Genomic DNA, 24,054 nt, shown 5'->3' on the forward strand with positions numbered 1-24,054 from the left:
CTATACGAAACTGAAATTCCTTCTTAAAATATCACATCCCCCTTATTCAAGCTTCTAAAATATTACATAATACTATGTAACATTTATACTTTGCAAAGTATTAGTATTTGGTATCTAAAATATCACATCCCCCTTATCCAGGCTTCTAGAATATTACATCCCCCTACGTTAGCGATTCCACGGCTTAACAAAAAACATTTGATGTTTATCAAAAAAACACGTAATTTTTATAAACTTTGCTCTGCACAGGTCAGAAATTTAAGGTTTAAGTTTACTATCCGAGTACCCCAAAAATGTTAACAAATATAGTAAGTGGGGCATCTGGACACTTTATTTTCATATTTAGAAAAATCTGGGAGGTATCACATTTTTAGAAAATTGACATAGAAAATCTGCTAAAAAGTCATTATTTTCGTACTTAAAAAAACTAAATATACTGACAGAAAGTTAAAGTTTATTTAAAAAAATGTTCATATACCAACTTTTCAAGGTCTTTAATTTAATATTTATACATAAACATTATTAGAATACACAAAGTTGGTCAAAAAAACATTTTTTATTAATAATATTTCTTTTTGACTACGCATTTTTATTTTTATTTTATTATAGATACCTAATATATAGAATCTATGGCTCCTCTGCTCTCTAAGGAGAAAAGAGAATACCATTTTAAAAGAAATCATGTACTTTTTCAAAAGATCATTTGCTGTTGCTACCTTGAAAAGAACAACAAATGTGTTCCAGTTAATAAAAATTTGGAAGGTCTGGTTCAAGTTTTCTGTAAGCCTGAGTTTTCACTTAAAGTATTTGCCTACCCTACAGGATTATGCCCAGGTTGCAAGAAAAACTTGTATCTCTGTAAGGCTGGTAAAACTATTGCAGACACAGTTTCTTTAAAATGGAAAAATTCTGATTTGTCTAGCTTGCAAACCTCTAGAGATTGCTCAGTATTATGCAGTATATGCAGTCAAGGAAGAAATAGATTATTAAATAAAAGTATGAAAAAGGGAACTAGCTCAACACTGAAACTTTGCCAAATATGTTTATGTGAAGTTGCTAAAGGTAAACCCCACAAATGTTCCCCTTTAAAGAGTAGCACAAATCTTTCTGAGAGTAAAATTTCTAAAAAAATTTCTAAAATTTCTAAAAAAGTAAAAGAACAAGTAGCTTCTTTCCTTCTTAAAGAAATTTATTCTGATCAAGGGCAAAGTCTAGGAGCTCAAGCCATTCTCAGAACAGGTAAAATATTGTTAAATAAAAATAGCTATCTACGTTTTTAAAATAACAGTTTATATTATATTAAGGAGGTAAAAGTATTCATATTACACTCGGTACTCGGGAAAGTGACCAGAGAAAGATTCCTTATAATGAAGTAGAAGTTTTGGTAAATACCTTAGGACTTAGTCAATTGAAGTCAAATAAAATGTTAAAAACTTTGAGGAGAAGCGGTGTAAAGTTTGAGTCAAACATGGAGAAAGCCCTGGATGAAAAAAGTAAACTACTTTCCAACTTTTATGTCACTGAATTATTAGACTTTCAAGAAAAAGAAAATGATAATGACTATGCTACAGTGAAGAGACACTTGGTATATATTGAAGATATTACAGCATTTCTGGATTTTGTAATGAAATATCGAGGGCAGGTTCCACAAAACACATTTGTAAAGGTTGGAATAGATTCAGGTATTTATATTTAATTTATTTAACTTATATTACTTATGATATTTTAATTATCGTCTTTTTGAAAACTTGTTTTAAAAAATATTATTTGTACATATTTATATACAAATATGTATGTGTGTAAGTATATATATATATATTATAGGTGGAGGATCACCGAAAGTTATAGTAAATCTGTTTGATCCAACCAAGGACAGGACAGAAGATAGCAGCTCCTTAGGATCATACTCAGGAGCAAATACGTCACTTGTTTTAGCTTATTGTGAAAGGGTAAGTGAGAATCATTCTAACATGACAATGATTGTGGAAAGATTGAAGTTGCATGAATGCAAGTACTCATTGGCTTCTGACATGAAATTAATCAACATATTGCTAGGAATTTCGGTGTGTTTGTTTTAAATAATTTTAAGATAATAAGACATATCATGGTAATAACTATATTAGGAAAAGGTTTTTTTTACCCTACAATATATTTATAAATTGAATTATAATATAAAATTTTAGGCTCATGGAGGAAAGTATGCTTGTGCATGGTGTGAAGGTTCTTCAGAATTATTTGCTGGAGAGTTAAGAACATTTCAATCTTTGAATAATTACTATGAACTGTATTCATCTGCAGGATCTCCGGTGAAAAGAATGAAAGAATATAAGGTATAAATGAATAAATATATTGTAAATATTTTCGAAATTTATCATCCATTACCATTTTATCATTTTAAATAGGATAAAAAAAATTTATTTCCATATATTTAGAATGTCATTAATCCTTGTCTGCTTAAGATAGAAGACAAATCCCTAAGTATAATAAGAGAGATTCCATTACCAGAACTTCACCTTCTGATGGGATTTGTTAACCATGTGGCAGCATTTATAATGCAACTTTGGCCTGGATTTATAGATTGGGTCAAGAGCATTGGATGCCTTCGAAAAGGTTACCATGGAGGAACATTTGAAGGAAACACGTGTAGAGAGATACTTAAAAGTTGCGACAAACTTGAGTTGATAATGCCTGTTGAACTGTATCCTCTCTTAGAAACAATGAGAAAATTTTATAAGGTTGTTCATGGTGTCTTTGGCTATAAACTTGACCCAAACTATTCAATTTTAATTGAAAGTTTTACACAAAGCTATAAGGATGCGCAAAACTATTGCAGAGAGGTAATTGCTGTTTTTTTTACCCTTTGTATTTAAAACTAAGTTATTGATAAACATATTTATAGTAAGCTTTTTTAGTTTTTAGGTAAACAGCTCACGGTTACTTGGAAAGTACATGCTGTAACAGCACATCTGGAAACATTTGTTGATTTGAGTGGCCTTTCCCTTGGGCAGTTTAATGAGCAGACATCTGAATCTTGCCATTCCAAGATGAAAAGTGTAATAAACAGGTTTGGAGTCTCGCAGTACAGCAACAAACATAAGGAAAGAAGCAAAAGAATTTCGGAAGTGTTCAGTTCAAATAATTTATAAGTTATTGAACATTATTTGTACATGAAAACATAAACATTATTAAAATCTTTAGTTAAAAAAATTTGTATACTTATTCAAAAAGACATTATAAATATATTAGTACATACAGTTTTTGAAATATTTTATTTATTATTTATTATATTATTATTATTTATATATATTAGGTTATTAGACATACAATACTAATATTTTACTATATTACAATACTAATAAATTATTTATATACTATCAATATGTTCTACTTTACTAAGCATACTATGTTCCTAATATAATTCAAGCATATCTAAACCTTTTTCACCAAGTTAGATATATCTAAGAGCTGTCTAATGAAGTTGATGTGTAGATACAAAACTTAAGAGCATAAAAACTTGGAATATAAAGTCATTTTATGTTAATTTTACTGTTCCGTCAATATATTTAGTTTTTTTAAGTACGAAAATAATGACTTTTTAGCAGATTTTCTATGTCAATTTTCTAAAAATGTGATACCTCCCAGATTTTTCTAAATATGAAAATGAAGTGTCTAGATGCCCCACTTACTATATTTGTTAACATTTTTGGGGTACTCGGATAGTAAACTTAAACCTTAAATTTCTGACTGTTACATCTTTTTGTATGGTTAAGCCAGCCTTAAGGTTTTTCGCATCAGTTAGTGTTACTCAATCTCTTTCCAACCATATATAGAAAGTATTAAGCTTTGTATGGCTTCATTTATATATTACCATATCTTGAAACCACTTTTCATAAAAAAACTTGCCGCGGGAACGCTTTTTTAAAACAAAGCTTTTGAAGGTAAGGATTTCTAAGATCTTAAACACATCTAATTTTTATGAAACTTTCCATATTTATTAAGAAAAGGACGGGGAATCTAATGAAATCTGGACGTTTCTTAACATTTATACAAAAAATTTTAGTTCTCAGCGTTTAAAAACTTCAAGGTTGATTTATATAGAAAAAAAAGGCTTTTTGAAAAACGTCCAGGTGGAAATTGCAAGTTTAGCCTTTCCTCTTTTTAAAACAAGTATTTACTTAAGTTTACCTAAAGAATTGGCACTTAGGATTTGCATATATAAATTATGTGTATATATATATATATATATATATATATATATATATATATATATATATATATATATATATATATATATATATATATATATGCTTTTGTTCGCGTAATGACGTTATCTGTTTTGATTTTTGCGTTTGTTTTGGTTATGAAAATTAAATTAAAAGTGAAAGTATGATTCTTAAAATTTTAATCAAATGAAAATACATCTTTTACTTTTTCCAAGATAAAAGGTCTGCATTCTTCAAGAAAGTTAAAATCTTGATTTTTACTATTTTAAGTACAGGTTGCTCTTATTTAAACTGTTTTTTTCAAAACAAAAACCTAAAAATAGTATTCAACAAAAGCTTATGAAAATGGAGTTGTGTAAAAAATTCTTTATTTCTTTTTATATTTATTTGCCTCTATTTGTTTGTTGATTAAATACTATGAACTCTTGTAATAATTATTTTAATTTCTTTTTTTTAGGTGTTGACATTAACAATAGTCTCACCAAAATGGTTGCTCCATTTATAAGTCAAGAAAGTAAGTCAAAATTATAAATTAGGAATACTGTAGCACAAATTTTTTTCATTTTAATAATTCTATTTATTGAAATCAAAATAATCCACCCCTTACTTTTCTTTATGTCACTTAAATTAAGTTTAATTTTAATTTTAGTCTCTGACACTGTTATGGATTATCTAAATATTAATGGAGGCATTGTATCCCACAAAAATCCAGGTTTGGTTTTAACCAATCGCCATTTTTTACAAATTTGTAAAGAAAAAGATAAATTTAACTTGACATGGCCAAATCTTTCAGTATTTTTTACATCCTTGTTTAAATACCCTATATCTAGAGTTATGCTGATCAAGTGCCTTTAAAAGTCAAAAGATTTTATTGCAAAAGTAAATCGTGGCAAAAATTTTGATTTAAGAAAGTATTTTTTAAGCTCTGCTTTATCTTTTATTGGTGCTTTTCCGGATGTTGTTGGTTTGTCGCCTTCTGATGCTTGTTCTACCCCAACTTCTATCCACAATAGTGAAATTGTTCCAAATCAAATTACTGTTTTTGTGTCTTCTGATTTAAACTTGCAAATTGCTAATGATGATTTTTTGTGTTCTGTTACCCCAAACTCTATTGTATACACCCCTTTAGGAAATGATTCTGAAAATTTTCTTCTTGAAGCGCAAGTTAATGAAGTGAATCTGCCAGTTTCCAATTTGGATAAAAAACTACTTATATTATCAGGTGATTTGACCTATCAAATAAAAAAATACAAACAGAGAATTAATCATCTTAAATTACAAATGAGACAAATTAATAAAAGATGTAATAAATATAAAAGAAAATATCAAGCAATCTTATCAAAATATAGTGTCAGAAATGTCAACAAAAGAGAAGTTAGAAAGGATTGTAGGATTAACCAATTGTTGCAAAAAAATTTAGATTAGAAAAAGAAATTGATTTGGCTAGAAAACGTTCACAATCAGATCGACAAAAGGCATGGTATTTTAAGAAAAAAATTGAAAACACTGTTTTGAAAACATCTGATGAAACAAATGATTCAATCTTAAAGGAGAGTTTAAATTACTTTGAAAATCTTTCAGAAGAGCTGAAGGAAAGAGTTAACTTTTTGTTAAAAAAATGTAATTGATGTTTTTGAAGGAGGTAGATATAATGATGAAATTCGCTCTGTATATTATGACCTTTTAAGTAAATATGTTTCTGTTAACAATGTTGAATCAGTTATCAGAACTGTACTACAAAAAATGACTGGAATTTCATGTGGTACACTTCCAAAAAAATTTGGATAGAAGTAGGGGTAGAGCAAGCATCAGAAGGTAGCTACTTTTAAAGTTGGAAGTTATTGGAAGAGCCAAGACAAAGTTTATATAGCTAGATAACAATTAACAGACAACTTAAAAAATTGCAAAAAGATGGGTAAGTCCATCATGCCAGACTTTATCGAAAGCCTTTGATATCCAGAGCAGTAGAATTTGCCTAACCACCTCTATGTAATGCTATGTAGTACCATTCTGTAACAACAGTTAGCAAGTCAGTTCTAAAACAAGATGATTGAAATCCATTTGTTTCTTAAGTCATCTGCAAATAAAGCCACCTTTAAGCTTTTCAGGATGATCACTAGTTTTGGTTAAAAGTTAACCCATTACTTAGTGACACTAGTGTGATTTAGGAGCGTTTAGTGCCACAGGGTCTGTGTGTTTTGTGATTGTGATGTTATTGTTGTGATTTTTTGTGTTGTTAGACAATTTGGCTTACCTTCTCGATGGTGTCTATTGTTAAAAATGATTATTAGTTTGTTTCGTTACTGAAACTTGCTACTTCCAATCATTCACTAAAAGCCAAGAAATGAGTTTTAGAATAAAAACATTTTTCTATGTTGTTTTAATTTTTTTATCTTACGCGTTTTCATAGGTTTACTTAAGCAATCTGAAAGAGTAAGTTTCTTATTTTATACTTATTTAGTTTTAAATGTTTTTAATTTATATATTTTTAAAATGAATTAAAAAAATATATTTTTAACACGTTATTGTGTATCTGTGTTTCTAATAATAATATTTTTACATTTTTAGATATAATTTCTGCTGTTATACCTGCCTATTGCAGTTGTAAGTACTCCAAATTTCAGAAAGTTCGTTTGCTGTAAGTTATTTTCATTAAAAATTAAATTTTAACTTTATTGAAGAATCTTCTGTCTGTTAAATAGGTTATTCTGAATAATTTCGACAGATTTTAAAGCTCTTTTGTAGTAATTTACTGACCGATCTGTAAATTATACAATAGTTTCAAAATGATGTATGATTTAAATTCCATGAGTCCTTTATGCATATTTGTAAGGTGTAATTATAATAAAACCCCAAATTTTATTTTCCAAAACTAAGTAAATAAGTGAAAACCATCAGTCTGTAAAATAGATGATTCTGGTCAATCTCGTCAGATGAATAAAAATGGGACCATTATCAAAAATTTCGAATCAAATTTAACAACGGTTGAAAAATATCAAATATATTTAAAGTCGGTATGCCCAGTTGGTTTGTGCAGCCCTTTTGCAGTAATTTACTGACAGGTCTGTAAATTATACAATGATTTCAAAATGATGTACTATTTGGACTCCATGGTTCCTTTATGCACATTTGTATGGTGTTATTATAGTATAACCCCAAATTTTATTTTCTAAAACTAAGTAAATAAGTGAAAACCCTCAGTCTGTAAAATAGATGATTCTGGTAAATCTGGTCAGTTGAACAAAAAAATTCGTGGGTATTTTATTTTCTTATAGTTGTTGGATCACTATGGAAAATTTAAAGTCAAATGTAATAATGGTTTAAAAGTTATTCTAAAGTTAATATGACACCAAAACTAAGTAAATGAGTTAAAAGCCACAGTCTGTAAAATAGACAAATCTGGACAATCCCAACTGAATTAAATAAAAATGTTTTTGTTTTTTATTTTCTTATAGTTGGTCAATCAATGTGGAAAATTTCAAGTCAAATGTAATAACGGTTCAAGAGTTATTCAAGAGTCAATATGACACCAAAACTAAGTAAATAATTAAAAACCCTCAGTCTGTAAAATAGACAGTTCTAGGCAATCCCGACAGAATTTAAAAAAATTTTTTTTTGTTTTTTATTTTCTTATAGTTGTTGATTCAAAATGGAAAATTTCAAGTCAAATGTAATAACGGTTCAAAAGTTATTCAAAAATCAATATGATCCAAAAATACTCTCTTTTTCGGTGCCATAACACTGCAAATTTTCCATACTTAAGCCCTATACCTTTCGTCAAAAAATCATCAATTTTTGCACTACAAAAAATTCAATAACTTTGGATCCACTTAACTTCAAAGGTCGAATGACCCCTCATTTTTTAAACCAGGTCAAGCTCTATATGATGATATAAATTATATATGTTTTTATAAATTATAAAAAAATCGTCTGGAATGGCTACCTATGTAACATTTAAAATATTGAAGAGTATTAGTATTTGGTATCTAAAATATCACATCCCTCATGTGTAATCTATTTAATCATTGTCACGCAATATATTAAGATCAAAATTTCATAAGTATGAATTTAAAATATATTACCATCTAATGCTGACTCCATTTATAGTATATTATTTACAAACCGTTTTATGAATCTGTTTTGTACATAAATATTTCGGACGTACTAGATACACTTCTAAGTGCAATAACTTGAAAACGCATTCTCGATTTCGGTTTTTCTATGGGGGATGTGATATTTTAGGCGGATGTAATATTTTATTACAAGTTACCGAAATAATTTTTGAAACAATATTAAGACAGACTGAAAGGAAGAAGAGGATTTAGCAGGTTTTAACTTAAATTTAAAAATTACGCTGAATACCCGAATATTAGCAAAAACTACAAAACCAAGAAAAAAAATAGTTATATATTATTTTAAAGGATGCTAGAACGTAAATAAAATAACTTTAAGCTAAAATAATTACAAAAACTTAATTAAAACCGCTCCTACAACCAGATAAACTGATATTGAAAATTCTAGTAGATATTTTATGAAAGATATCATTTTACTTTTCGTAAAACGTTTTACTATGACATATTCGATTAAAAAAATTGGTCTAAATTTAATCTGAAAAAGTCTTCCTTATATATAGAAAACTTCGCAAATTTTGTCTACGGAATTAGTCACGTGACTGAAGTGCCTAGTTGTACATATAAAAAGTTAAATAATGACCTTATTTGAAGGCGAGGAAAAGGAAAAAACTTCTTACCTTAATTTTTGCCATCTCATAACTCGGTTATTTGTTTTTTCTTTATCTATTTCTGATCATCCCTCTTTAATCAACTATAATGAATATGCATACAATAAATTGTATATTTTGGAACCTATTTCTAGATCAATCCGATTTAAAAATAGGCCGGCTATAGAATATAGTAATGAGCATAGTCCATAAGAATACATAGTCTGGAAACACGGACCGTTTCCATTGTTTTTCGATTTTAACTTGAAAACTGCACAACGACCCGGCAAACCTGCACAAGTTTAAAAAATGGCATTATTTAACAGCGATTTCGAGATAAATAGTGATTTGGAATGTTTGTTTGACGTGGTTGAAGGAGGATTTTTGAACAATGACATTAACTTAATTACAGATATAGATTCTATTGTTTCTGATATTGATATTTATAGAGATAATGTCGAACAGCATGCATGCATTCAGTGTCCCAAAGTTTACAAGACAATTAGAGGTTTAAAGAGACACATTGCATCGAAGCATATTTTAGAGAGTTTTGAAATAGATTCTTCCAAAATGTATAATACGGAGAACTCGTCTAATACATTGTCACCACTAAAGCTGAAAAGCATAGTTGAAGAATGTGCAAGTTTATTGCAAATGGACATGTGTCTGCCATTTGATATAAGAAAACAGTTCTCATGCGAGAAATTTAGTTATTCATTAGATGATGCTGAAAATCTTTGGCAAAAGTTAAAACCAATAATAGAACAATTTAAAGGCAATAGTGATTTATTTTATCAAGATTATTATGGATTGTTGAGCGAAAATCTACTAGCTTCACACTTCAGCGATCTAGCTTTGAGTAATACACTACTCACTGAAATGTCTTCTCTTATATTAAACAATCTTTCTGATATAAAACCAAATACTATTGAATCTGTAAATACAACTCAGGAAATAACTGATATAGAGAGAAAGAGTTTACAATATCTTATTGGATATATTTTTCAGAGAGTGTATACTAAATTTAAAAGTAGTAAAAATGTATGTAAGTATAGCCAACAGTGTGTTTCAATTTTACTGCGCTGTAGGGTTATGGAAGATGATACTCAGACACTTGTAAATATTAGAGATAGAGGGGGTTTGTGGAAAGTAAACAATATAATTCAAGATCTTTTTCTGACATGTGAGAATATTTTTCGTAAAAAAACAACACAAGTTTTTTTGAAACTAGATCCGGAAGTTCTAATCAAGTCTATGTCTACAAATTATATTGTTTTATCCCTTTATAAACAAGTTTGCAATGATCCAAAATCAACTGAAGTTAGTAAGAATTTGCTAGAGCACTTAATTACATTATTTGTAAGAGTTCGTTCATTTTCTTATGCCAAAGATATTATTGAAAAACATAAGATGAGAAAGAAAACCTGTAAAACTCGTTCATTGCGATGCGAAATAAAGAAAGCAAGTGAAGGAAATTGACATAAATATTGAACATAAAAGGCTATTTTCATAGCCACATATCTTTTTAAAACATTAATGGCATAAAACTACTTTAATTCTGTTTAAAATTTTACTTAATATTTACTTAATTTATTAAAATAGTACTTCAATAAACTTTTTGTTAGCTTTTTGTTGTAAATCTCATAGTAAATTCAGGGTTATGATCAATTGCGTATTTATATATATATATATATATATATATATATATATATATATATATATATATATATATATATATATATATATATATATATATATATATACGTAATTGATCATAACCCTGATCATTTAATATATATATATATGTGTGTGTGTGTGTATATATATATATATATATATATATATATATATATATATATATATATATATATATATATATATATATATATATATATGTATATATATATATATATATATATATATATATATATGTATATATATATATATATATATATATATATATATATATATATATATATATATACGTAATTGATCATAACCCTGATCATTTAATATATATATATATGTGTGTGTGTGTGTATATATATATATATATATATATATATATATATATATATATATATATATATATATGTATGTATATATATATATATATATATATATATATATATATATATATATATATATATGTATATATATATATATATATATATATATATATATATATATATATATATATATATATATATATATATCACACTGACATCACACTGATTAAGGGATAGACGAGGGTACATGCATAGACTGATTTAGGGAGAACCTGCAAGTAAGTTGTTAGCACATTGAAAGGTTTGGGTTAGGGCAGGGATCAGCTTTTTTTCATTATTTTTCCTTTTTCTAAAAAAACACTACTAAATAAACTAAAATTTTCTTAAAAAAAACACACTTAAAGAAAGGTAACATATTTTATCATGTTTTGCTCACTATAGTTGGCAAGAGTTAGTGTATATATATATATATATATATATAATATATATATATATATATATATATATATATATATATATATATAAAATAAAATGTCATTGTTTTCGTTGAAAGAGGTTACACAACCCATGAACCTTGATTATACCTTAATTCCCTAATAAAAGTTTTTTTTTTTTCTCAAAAAGTATATCAACCTGGGTCTCAAAAGAACCAGAATTTTATACAAATTTTAGAAATAATTGAAAAAAATCAATTTTTTTTAAACCAAAAATTATTAAGATCAAAATTATTAATAATTTTGTGACATTTAGTAGCAATATCTTTCTAAAAAGATTTTCATAAGGAAGAATAAAAATATTTTTTTAATAATTAAAAAGAGCTATTTATAGAAAAGAATTGTTTCTTTTTGCACCTCAATAACCTTACTCGCATGGGGCAATTTTCAGTTGCTACGGTACTGGCTGAGCCAATAAAATAAAATTTTATTGAAATGAATTAATTTTAGTTACGTTAAAGATATTCTTATGACTGTAGTGACAAAGTATTTCATCACTACATAGTCACACAAGTGATGAAGTACTTCATCGCTTTCATTTAACATATATTTTTTCAAAGCAAACTTTGATCACACCTGCGACCGTCGGTCACAGTCCCCCTTTATTTACTTATAAATAATTATGCAAGCAAATAGAAAACAAGCAAATGTTATTCCAAGTGAATTAAAATTATAAGTATTGATCTTGTTTATTTTAAATGTTTACTATACCTATGGCAGAATTAGTCTAAGACGTGGGGGGCAAGCTGACCCCCATGTCCCCTACAACAGTCAAACCGCGCCCCCTAAAATATTCAAAAAAATAATTTTTCTTTTAAATAACCCTCAGGAGGGGGTCCAAAATCAGTAGTTTAACTTACTTGAACTTGATGGAAGCCCGCCAATTTATTTAATTTATGCCAATCGTATTTTATTTAGAAATATTTTTTTGAAGAAAAACACAATGCCTTTATACTAATTCATTTATAGATACTCTTACCATTATAAATATAATGACAAATAATGCTTTTAAAACTTTGTGGTTATGAAAATAACCTTTTTATTTCAATTAATAAATGTGAAAAAGCAGAACTTAATGTTGGTTTGTAATTTGAATTAACTTTGAACTATTTTTTTTTCTTTTCGGTAAAGGATTATTTTCAATATCCATGATATTATTGTTAGTAGATTGAATGTTACCAGTAATTGGACAAACTGAAAATTGTGACTTGATTGTATTGTCATTGTAGCCAAAATCTTTGATAGATGGATTATCTTTTCTGCGACCAATTGCACGTTGTCTTCCAAAATAGTTTTCAAGGTCATCTTGGCAGAATCTTTCAGAAAATACAAATCGAACACCATTTTCAAGTAAAAATTTAACAACTTCTTTAAATGAATGCACTGTAATTTGCAAACCTTCATAAGTTTGAGAAGAAATAAACATTTTTGATTTTGAGCTCTCATCAAAACTTCCTTCTCGTTGATCTATAGATTCTTTCCACAATTTAAAGTATAAGAGGAAGTTATCTAACCAAGCAAATCTTGAATCATCTACTGATTCATAAGGTTTTAAAAATGGCTTTCTTTTTGTTATATGCTCAACACTGTTCTTTACATTCAAACAATCAAAAAACATATCCATCATTAAACAAAATTCTGCAGTTCCAGCAGCTTCTGGTGGTCCAAACTGCTTTAAAACATTTCCTACCGTTTTGCTCAATACTTGGGATGCAAGACGTACCCTCATCACAGAATATGGTGTTAAGTTTACATGATCGCTTGTTAGTTTAGGAACAAGTTTTAAACCTCTTTCTAAATCAGAATTATAAAATGTTGAAATATGATTCCAAAGAAGAAAAAATCCACTATTCCACATGTAGCGTGATTTACATCCAGAACCAGAATTACTTAGACAGTTTCGAGAAGTTTTGATTAGATGAGGTACATCTGCAAAGAAAAAGATGAATCTATTATCATTACTAAATAAGTTTTTAGTGCGATATATAATTTTTTTCCCTGAGCCACCATCTAATTTCTTATGCATTTTGAAAAACTTCCTATTTGGAGATGCACCATCTGCAGTTGCAGCTATGACTTTCAAATTTATACTCTCCAGATAACGCACTGCTTTCCAAAATATTGGCATAAGTTGTGTCGATGTTACTCCAGTTGTGGCAAATGTTGCTAGACTATAGGAAAGTGGGTTTACTATACTTTTAACATGAAAAACTAAAACATAAGAGGCTAGCTCTCTCACATTTTTAAGTGTTGCATAGTTAGTTTGAATATCTCCTAAATCTACAAATCCAATTAACTCACCAGAGTATTTATCCCAAACCAAATCTTCTTGAACTTTCATTTCATCAAACAGAATTGTAACAAATCGTTCAGAACTAGAGAAGTTAGAAGTTTTATTTGCAAGATCATTAATGACTTGAGGATTAAAACCTCTTGAAGGATGTATATAATTTTTGTAGTCTCTCAAGGTGCGTAAACTTGGAAGAACTAAAAATCCTGAACCAGTCTTACTATCAAAACGCAAATCAGAATATGCTGACGAAGATTTAACTGCTAAATTGAGACAAAATTTTATTATCATTGGATGATATTTTACACTACAGGGGCTAGAAGCTTTAATACTTTTGCTGCTCATTCCAAAATAGTTTCATGAAGTCTGGAATATTTTTTTGATTAAAACCAGAGTACAATGTTTTAAGGTCTTGATCAAGTTCTAAATTAACTTTTTCACTTTCCATATTCAAAACTGTTTTCATATGTTCAATCTGATTTTCCAACTGTTTGCATTTTAAACGATGTTGTTGCAAACTTAATTTAATTCGTTCGGTGGAGGTAAATTTAAGAGGAGCATTCAGCTTTGCAGGTTGGTTTAAAGTTTTATTTTTATTATTTACTTCATAATTAGTTTTAAGTTGCAAAGAATGGCATGAATAACAACAACTCTGGGATTTTATTAAAATATTACAATTAAGTGAACGATAAAACTCATCTTGATTTAATCTAGGTTTAAGAGGAAGTTGCTTAAAAAGCAAGTAGTTAAATTTTTTAGTTATAACATGCTTTTCAAATTTAAAGTTTTGGTTGATTAAGTCTAAACTTTTTACTTCAACACCAGGACAAAGAACAAGAGTTTCAATATGACTTATAAATTTTGATAAAGAAACATTTAAAAAAGATCCTTTATATTGAAGGTACAAAAGATGATCTATTGGTAACATCCAACCAAAAATTCTTACACAATAGTCTAGCAACTCGTCGACATAAATTTCATACTTTGGTAAAATATGTTCTGGAGAATTACAAGTAATTACTATAAATCTATCATCCAAAGAAATTTTCCAACAATCATCAAGAGAGAGCTTTAAAATACGTTTTGTAAAATCATCAAAAGATTTGTAACATGACGTTGTAGTTCGAGAAATTAACTCTTGCGTCACTAAAAACTCCTCACGTTTTGTAATGGATATTGAACTTCGCTGTGATTGATTACTTTTCTTAGGGAGATTTAGAGTTGGCAATGCTCCATCCTTTAAAATTTTTCGAGATGAGTAAACCCAAAATTGATCTTCAGTAAAGTGAAGCTCGCAAATATAAATGTTGAAGGAATCAATTCGTTTTTTCAAAGAATCATCGATGAGTCTGTCTCTAGTAATTACGTTAATAAGCTCATTACTCCATTTCTTATTTGCATCATTAGTTGGAGTAGGAACTTTGAAAATGCTGATACCTTTGTGTCTTCTTGAAGTTGAACAACCAAATATTGCACAATTTTCACCAGGCATATCAAAAAAAATCAATTTCAATAAAAATAGAAAGACAACTTTAAAAAATAACAGGCAACCGCTAACAACAACAATCTTTTTGTGCAGGTTCGGAAGTCCGGAAACGAGAAAAAACAGTTTGAAAGAGTTAAAACAATGCGCTATTGTTCGCTTCCAAACTATATCTTTCTTATAACTATGTAATGAGAAAGTTCGATCAAAATACAAATTTAGTGTTAAATTTTTTGTGTTGTTTTGTGTTGTAATATGGTGAGATGAGAATTATTACATGACTCAAATAAAAGTAGGAAATTGAAATATGGGTGGTACATAACATTGCTACATAATTTGTTTGTTACTATTCAGTAATAATATATTGTTTTGAACTAAATAATAAAAAACTTCTTTAAGTTGCTATAAAAATGGTCTGTGTAACATTTAAGGCGGGAAAAAAAAACAGGATTACTTTGAAAAGCTGCTGAGCAAAGAAATAATGAACGAAATGCAACAAACCGTACGAGTGACTGAACTTCGTAAAATGTAACTTTACAGCTGTTTGTTAAACTTAACCGTGCTATTATATAAAATCAACTTTAAAGTGTTTGGGTCAGTGTAACTGAACTGAGTGGGAGAACACTGGTTCTGCTGCTGACGGCGATGTTGGTGACTATGTGACTACCAAACTATGGTGTTGTTGATTATCACAAATAATAATTAATAAGAGTTATTAGAAGACTTGTATTAAAATAAATCATTTTGTTTCAACTAATAGTTTTTAGATTTGTATTTAGAAATATTTTAAAACGCTTTTTTAAAGAGAATCAGATTGTAAAATGCCATTTTACTAAATCGACTATAAATCAATAAAGTCGATATTTTTCACATGATAACAACACTTTAATACGATAGCTTCGTTAATACTTATTATTATTTTTTTCTTCAAACCATAACAAATTAAAAGTCCATTTTATATATATATATATATATATATATATATATATATATATATATATATATATATATATATATATATATATATATATATATATATATATATATATGTATATATATATATATACATACATACATCTTCTATTTATTTTTAAATGATCGTTATTTTTTTTTGTAACAAAGTAAACTAAAATTTTTAAAAATAAAGTTGTTTAAACTTTTTTACGTCCTAGTAGACCGCGGGCCATAATATAAAAAGATGCTTTAATTTTAACTTTAGCGGTGCAGTCGTGAGATCTAAAAAATTCCAATTTAAATTAGCATTTAAATTGGAATTTTTGTTTTTACAATATATGTATGTATATATATATATATATATATATATATATATATATATATATATATATATATATATATATATATATATATATATATATATATATATATATATATATATATATATATATATATATATATATATATATACATTTACTAATTAATTATTGCTCTGTTCTTTAAGAACATTGAGCACTCTATTTGTAAAATACACTAACATAATTTACATACATATATATATATATATATATATATATATATATATATATATATATATATATATATATATATATATATATATATATATATATATATATTATTAAAATATTTTAAAAGAGAAAATACAACTTTATAATGGAACTTGAAGTTTCATGCCATTCGGCAATCATCAGCCATATTATTCAAATATAAAATAAAAACCGTTATAAAAAATACAAATTTAGCGTTGCAACGGCATCTGACGTCAAGTGTACGTGATCCGATATTTGCTAATCGCCGGAATCAAAGAAATGAATTGGTGAATTGATTTCTGCTTGTAGGCATAGGAAAAAATATTTACTTTCTAACTTTGATTCCGGCGATTAGCAAATATCGGATCACGCACACTTGACGTCAGATGCCGTTGCAACGCTAAATTTGTATTTTTTATAACGGTTTTTATTTTATATTTGAATAATATGGCTGATGATTGCCGAATGGCATGAAACTTCAAGTTCCATTATAAAGTTGTATTTTCTCTTTTAAAATATTTTAATAATATTATTTGATCTATTTTTTTCAAAAAGATATCGATCACTCTTAAACAGACAAGAGTTGTAGTTCCAGCAATATACAACATTTATCAATAAATTTATTGCTCCTCCTGTTGAGCACTCTTCTCAAGTCGTTAAAAATGGAGAAAGTTAACTTCAATTATTCAATAAAAAATATACCTATACCATCAAATAAAGAATACAAATTGCGATTACTTGAAAAAACTGAGATATTGATTAAAAGGATGCGATGGAAGGCGTTTTTCTTCTTAAATCACCAGTCTAACGGTATGAATGATATTAATAGTAATAGTAATAATTATACCAAATTTAATTCTTATGGTATTAACACACCACATTGTCCACAACAAAATAAAGATATGTGTGCCTTTGAATGCGGTTTATTCAAATTAATTAAGAACATACAATTTAGGAAGGTTCAATGCGCCTTCCAAAATAATTTAAAAAAAGACATTTCTTCAATTCAAAAATCAACGTATACTTACACTTACGCAGATAAAACATCAAATTTGTATAAATTATCAAAAGACGAATACAATAAGTTGTTAATGAACGCTACTACATCTAACTATAAAAATACCAACCCTATTATAAAAGATCACATTAATAAAGAAGGAAAAACTATTCTAAAGAATCATGACGTTTTTAAAAAAATCAATATAAACAGTTCTTCCAATTGTTTCATTACATTAAAAGATCATAAACCTAATTTTTTAAATAATCCTACTGTTCGTCTAATTAACCCAGCTAAGAATGAAGTTGGTAGAATAAGTAAGCATATTTTATCAGATATTATCACCAACCTAAGAAATATTTTGCAATTAAATCAGTGGATTAGTACACAAAATGTAATAAATTGGTTCAAAAACATCAATGACAAACATTTTTATAAATTCCTTATTTTCGACATCGTTGACTTTTACCCTTCTATTAATGAAAAGCTACTTATCGACTCCATAAACTTTGCAGAACAATACGTTTCCATTGATGCTGATCACAAATCTTTAATTCTCCACGCGCGTAAGTCTTTATTATTTACCAATGATCAAGTTTGGATTAAAAAATCGAGTGGTTTGTTTGATGTTACCATGGGTGCATTTGATGGAGCGGAAGTGTGTGAGTTAGTTGGTATTTTTCTTCTCTTCCGGATTTCGCAATTTTATAAAAAATCTGATTTTGGATTGTATAGAGACGATGGCCTAGCCGTGTTTAAGAACGCAAACGGTCCAAAAATGGAAAAAATTAAGAAGCATTTTACTCAAATATTTAAATAATACAACCTCTGTATTTCCATTCAATCTTATATGAAAGTTGTTAACTGCCTTGACGTTACATTTGATCTTAATAACTGCACTTTTCAACCTTACCATAAACCTGATAGTACGCTAAATTACATCCATGCTAGTTCCAACCATCCACCAAGCATTTTAAAACAATTACCAACCTCAATTGAACATAGATTATCTTCCAATTCTTCAAGCAAAAAAATTTTCCAAAAGTCTGCTCCTATTTATAAAGACGCATTAGAAAAGTCTGGATTTCACACCAATCTCCAATATCATTCGAATCTAAATCCTTCTAATACTAATAAACGAAAAAGAAATATAATATGGTTTAATCCTCCTTTCAGTAAAAATGTGGTAACAAAAAATGGACACCTTTTCTTAAACTTAATTGACTTACATTTTCTATTACATCATAAGCTCCACAAAATTTTCAACAGAAATACAATAAAAGTTAGTTACAGCTGCATGCCAAATATTCGATCAATTATTAATTCACACAACCAGCAAATTTTGCACAACAAACTCACCACTAATGATATAAATTGCAACTGCATTAAGAAAACTGCATGCCCGTTAAATAACGAATGTCTATCAAAAAACGTTGTATATAAAGCCACTTTACCATCACCTAATCCCAGTCTTACGGAAAAATCTTACATCGGTATCAGTGAAAACTCATTCAAGCTCAGATTTGCAAACCACCTTAAATCATTTAATGCAACAAGGTATAGAAATGATACAGAACTTTCCAAAGAAATCTGGAAATGCAAAGACGCAGGTAACATGCCTATAATTAAGTGGAACATAATTAAACGATGCCAATCTTATAATCCAGCTACAAAAAAGTGTAACCTTTGCATCAGTGAAAAATATTTTATTATGAATTTTGATAATGGTTTACTACTTAATAAAAAAAGTGAATTGGTTTCTGCTTGTAGGCATAGGAAAAAATATTTACTTTTTAACTTTGATTCCGGCGATTAGCAAATATCGGATCACGTACACTTGACGCCAGATGCCGTTGCAACGCTAAATTTGTATTTTTTATAACGGTTTTTATTTTATATTTGAATAATATGGCTGATGATTGCCGAATGGCATGAAACTTCAAGTTCCATTATAAAGTTGTATTTTCTCTTTTAAAATATTTTAATAATATTATTTGATCTATTTTTTTTTAAAAAGATATTGATCACTCTTATACAGACAAGAGTTGTAGTTCCAGCAATATACAACATTTATCAATAAATATATATATATATATATATATATATATATATATATATATATATATATATATATATATATATATATATATATATATATATATACATATATTGTAAAAACAAACAATCGATAAAAACCGATTGGTCGTTTTAATGGTTTTTCGAAGATCGATAAGTCAAGAACTGCGGGTTTTTGAATTAAGAAATTTTCATTTTAGAATCTTCACAACCTATAAAATGCTAATTTAAATTGAAATTTTTTAGATCTCACGACTGCACCGCTAAAGTTAAAATTAAAGCATCTTTTTATATTATGGCCCGCGGTCTACTAGGACGTAAAAAAGTTTAAACAACTTTATTTTTAAAAATTTTAGTTTACTTTGTTACAAAAAAAACTAACGATCATTTAAAAATAAATAGAAGATGTCTTATGAAATATATAATTAATTCTAAAAGCAATTAATTGCTTTCGGAACTAATTACATAATTCTTAAGACAAAAAGAAACAAAACATAATTTACTTTAAGAAACAAAGCATAATTTCTTAAACTACGTGTAAAATTTATTATAATGTATGCAGTCCCTCCAGTTTTGTGAATCTCTTTAGTTTTGTTTGATGATGCTTTGTGAGAGCGAAAGATTAATTTCTGAGCTTTTGAATAAACACAATTTGAACGAACTTTTAAATGTAGTTAGTAAAAGTTCGTGGGGCAAGTACATCAAACGATGACAACACAACTAGACAATTTTTTCATTAATATAATGAAAGATTTTAGAAAACGGTTTCAAATTATTTGATGCGCAACATCATTTTATTATGACATTAACTTATCAAAATTTAAAATACTCGGTTGGGAAACTGCTTCGCTCTATGTAGACCTGTAATTTTGGTATCATATGACCCAAACTTTTGCTTTCAAAAACAAAGCTTTTAATTCATTTCTATGAAATTATAAAGTTATTTACTCTTCCATTAGATATGTTTTCTGAAGAGGCTCAAGAGTCAGCCAATATTGCTTTTAAAACCTTTTGTGAAAATTTTACTAAAAATTGTAATCAGAAAAGAAAATTTAGATCTTTTTCATCTTCTTTTATGTGCATTTGATCCTTTAGTTTGCACATTTTGAAAGAAAATCGAGAAAAAAATCTACCGTCTGGCTGGAGCGGATCCAGCATTTTCGGTCTATGAGATAGCTAGCTTCTAGACATGTAGCAAACTCCAAACATTTATATGTTTATACTTATGTTAAATAATGAGGTTTTGCAAAAAGTTGCGATGAGTGGAGGCTGGGAACAAAAAAGTTCCAAAATTTTCGCCCTTCTCCCTGTCCCAAACGTGAGAGCAACAAGTTGATGAAATATTTTTTGTGCAATTTTTAACTAGATTTATATTCATCGATAAATTTTAAATTTCATAGTAAAATATTTTTGCGTTCAAAAATTATGAACATGTAAAGTTTAAACCCCCCTCAATTTGAAAGGGTTGCAAATTTTATATGGTCATAATTTTTGAACGCAAAGAAATTTTAAATTTTTAATTTCTTTCCTTTTTTTTTGCTGTTTAACAATAAATAATCAACATATATATACAAGAAAAAAATAAAAAATATGTCCGTAGATACAAAGAAGACAGTAAAATCTTGTCAACAAGCACCGTTTTTGTATATACAATAAAAATAAAAACTGTTCTTTTTTACAATGATCTTTATAAAATAAAGAGTTAAACAGACAGGGGCTCAAAGAAGATGAAAATGACAATACATCACCGCAATCTTTTCATAGAGCCCCTTTATACATTTTGAATAGAATATAGACATTAAATTAAAAAGCCCTTATGGGCATAAAACTGCTGCGCTAATCAGTAAATCAAAAAAAGATCAAATAAAATAAATACTGAAATAATTAAAATTACTTGGTGATCCCTTTAAGCACAATTGATTCTCAAATTTTAAAAATTTCCTTTTTTATTAGAAACTTAATTGAACTTAATGATTTTGCTATACATTTGAATCCTTTTTGATAACTATTCCATATATTTGGTCCTCGATATGCAATGCTATATTCAGCATATTTATTGAAGTTTTGAGGCAGTTTATATGAGTTACTAATATTTGCTCTTAGATAATAGTTTTCATTTATGTTTATTTCAAACTTGTTATTAAAGTTTGCAGGAGAGAGATTATTATTGAATCGATACATAAAAATTAAATGCTGATAGATATTTATTTCATAAACACCCATCATTTTCATATCTTTCATTATAGGTTTGGAGTGTTCACGCTTGTTTTTAGAGTAAATGATTCTGCTAGCATGTTTTTGTAGACTATAAATTTTTTTAAGTTTTGATAGTTGTGTACTCGCCCATGTTATGTTTGCATAGCTGATGAAGCAATGAATTAGTCCAGAATATATTAGTTTGAGACTTTGTTTATTGATATATGAGCGAACTCGTTACATCATACCAATTATATTAGTGATTTTAGATTGAAAATAACTTATTTGAGGAAGCCAGAATAAATTCTCATCAAAAAAACTTCTAAGAATCTAATACTGGCTTGTTTTTTAATTAAATTATCATTTAAGATAAGGTCAGGCAACTTAAGAGGAAGGTTTTCTTCTTGTGTTTTTTTATGGAATAAAATATATAGTTTGTTTTCTCTGAGTTAAGTGAGAGTTTGTTAGCCCTAAACCAATTATTTACTTTATTTAGTTCAATATTCATATCTAAGTATAATTTCTTGATATCATTGTTAGTAAGAAAGATATTTATATCATCAGCAAACATGGCTGAATTAAGTTGTAAAGATGCATTGCATAAACCATTTATATAAATTAAAAATAGGAGTGGACCAAGGATAGATCCTTGGGGGACTCCACATAAAACATTTAAAACTCCAGATTGTATATTACACATTGTTTTCTATTGGTAAGATAACTTTTTATCCAATTGTAAGTTTTATTAATTACACCATAGTGCTTTAGTTTATCTAATAGGATGCAATGGTCAACTGTGTCAAAAGCTTTTGATAAGTCAATAAATGCTCCTAGAGTAAATTAGTTTTGTTTAAAACCATTAGTTATTTGGTTAACTAATTCAATGATTGCATGCTCTGTTGAGAGGTTTTTTTGAAATCCAAACTTGTTTTTAGTGAGGTGATTATAGATTCTATTATAAATCACACGTTCAAAAAGTTTTGAAAATACAGAAAGTATTGATATAGGTCTATAATTGGTTATGTCTGAATGTTCATTGCATTTAAAAATAGGAATTACTTTTGCTAATTTAAGTACATCAGGGAAAATCCCCGATGTTATTTATAGCTTAAGTATATGGATCAGAAGTCTGCTTAGACTGATGTTATTGAAGATAAATAAATCGCTAGTTATTTCATCAAACCCTGGTGCTTTTTTTTTTTTTAAAGAAGAAAAGGCTTCTTCGAATTCTTTATAGTTGATAATGATAAATGTCCTGAGATAAACAAAAAATTTGAATCTTTTTCAATTTCGATGCACCATAAGCTTTTTCTATGCGTCTAAATTTAGGCCAAATTCCTGACCCCAAAACAGCCCAAAAAATTTAATTTTTATCCAAAATTTCTTTATCTCAGGACATAAAGCTCATAAAAATGAACATCTGTACAAAATTTCAAATCAATTAGACAAATACAGCTCCCGCAATCTTATCCAGAATATGAAAAACTTTACAACAGAGAAAAATGCAAATAAAACTTTATATTTTGAAAATACAAATATATTAACACTTGAAAACAGGTTAAACCCCCCCCCCCCTTTTCATATAATGTTCCTTCTTCATCATTGTGCTTATCATCAAACCCCTTCCTTGTTGCTCTAAGCTTTTTTCTTTGTTTTTTAAACTTTTCAGATGATTTTATGTCCATAAGCTTTTCACGTAGCACATCACTATTTTGAAAACCGTTTTTAGTAAAATGTCCTGGTAAAATTCCTAAACTGTGAAGAACATCTATCATACCAGTTTTACCATCATTAAACTGTATAACAGCAGATGCAACACTAATTTCAAGTGTTGACCTACCCACGTACACATTTTTTGGGCATTTTGTCCAAATTACATTATTGAGCGATTCATTTGCATTCTGTGTTTCTCCATCAAGACATCTTTTTAATAACTTGTTTGCACCAAGATCTTTGTGTGAAAAAATAGGTTTTATAATTTCACAAACAGCTTCTGGAATGTTTATACTGTTTTTATAAGTCAAAGTTTGATTAATCTTGTCCCTTTGATATTTACACCAC

At 27.8% G+C, this 24,054-nt stretch overlaps 1 protein-coding gene across 1 annotated transcript; it reads left to right on the plus strand.

The window, feature by feature from the left end:
- The first annotated feature begins 629 nt into the window (after positions 1-629).
- On the plus strand, positions 630-3,169 carry LOC136078866 (uncharacterized). Its single transcript, XM_065794682.1, has 6 exons — positions 630-1,239; positions 1,305-1,682; positions 1,825-2,063; positions 2,184-2,330; positions 2,433-2,837; positions 2,913-3,169. The coding sequence occupies exons 1-6, from the start codon at positions 630-632 to the stop codon at positions 3,144-3,146; spliced, it is 2,013 nt and encodes a 670-aa protein (XP_065650754.1). The 3' UTR covers positions 3,147-3,169.
- Positions 3,170-24,054: the final 20,885 nt, after the last annotated feature.

Source organism: Hydra vulgaris, chromosome 03 (genome assembly GCF_038396675.1).
Source record: "Hydra vulgaris chromosome 03, alternate assembly HydraT2T_AEP".
NCBI classification, from domain to species: Eukaryota; Metazoa; Cnidaria; class Hydrozoa; order Anthoathecata; family Hydridae; genus Hydra; species Hydra vulgaris.

Excerpts from the sequence above, each read along its gene's own strand:
- LOC136078866 (XM_065794682.1), top strand. The coding sequence starts at position 630 with ATGGCTCCTCTGCTCTCTAAGGAGAAAAGAGAATACCATTTTAAAAGA. Across the intron at positions 1,240-1,304 it reads TCAAGCCATTCTCAGAACAG|GAGGTAAAAGTATTCATATT; the intron begins GTAAAATATTGT and ends TATTATATTAAG. Across the intron at positions 2,331-2,432 it reads AAAGAATGAAAGAATATAAG|AATGTCATTAATCCTTGTCT; the intron begins GTATAAATGAAT and ends CCATATATTTAG.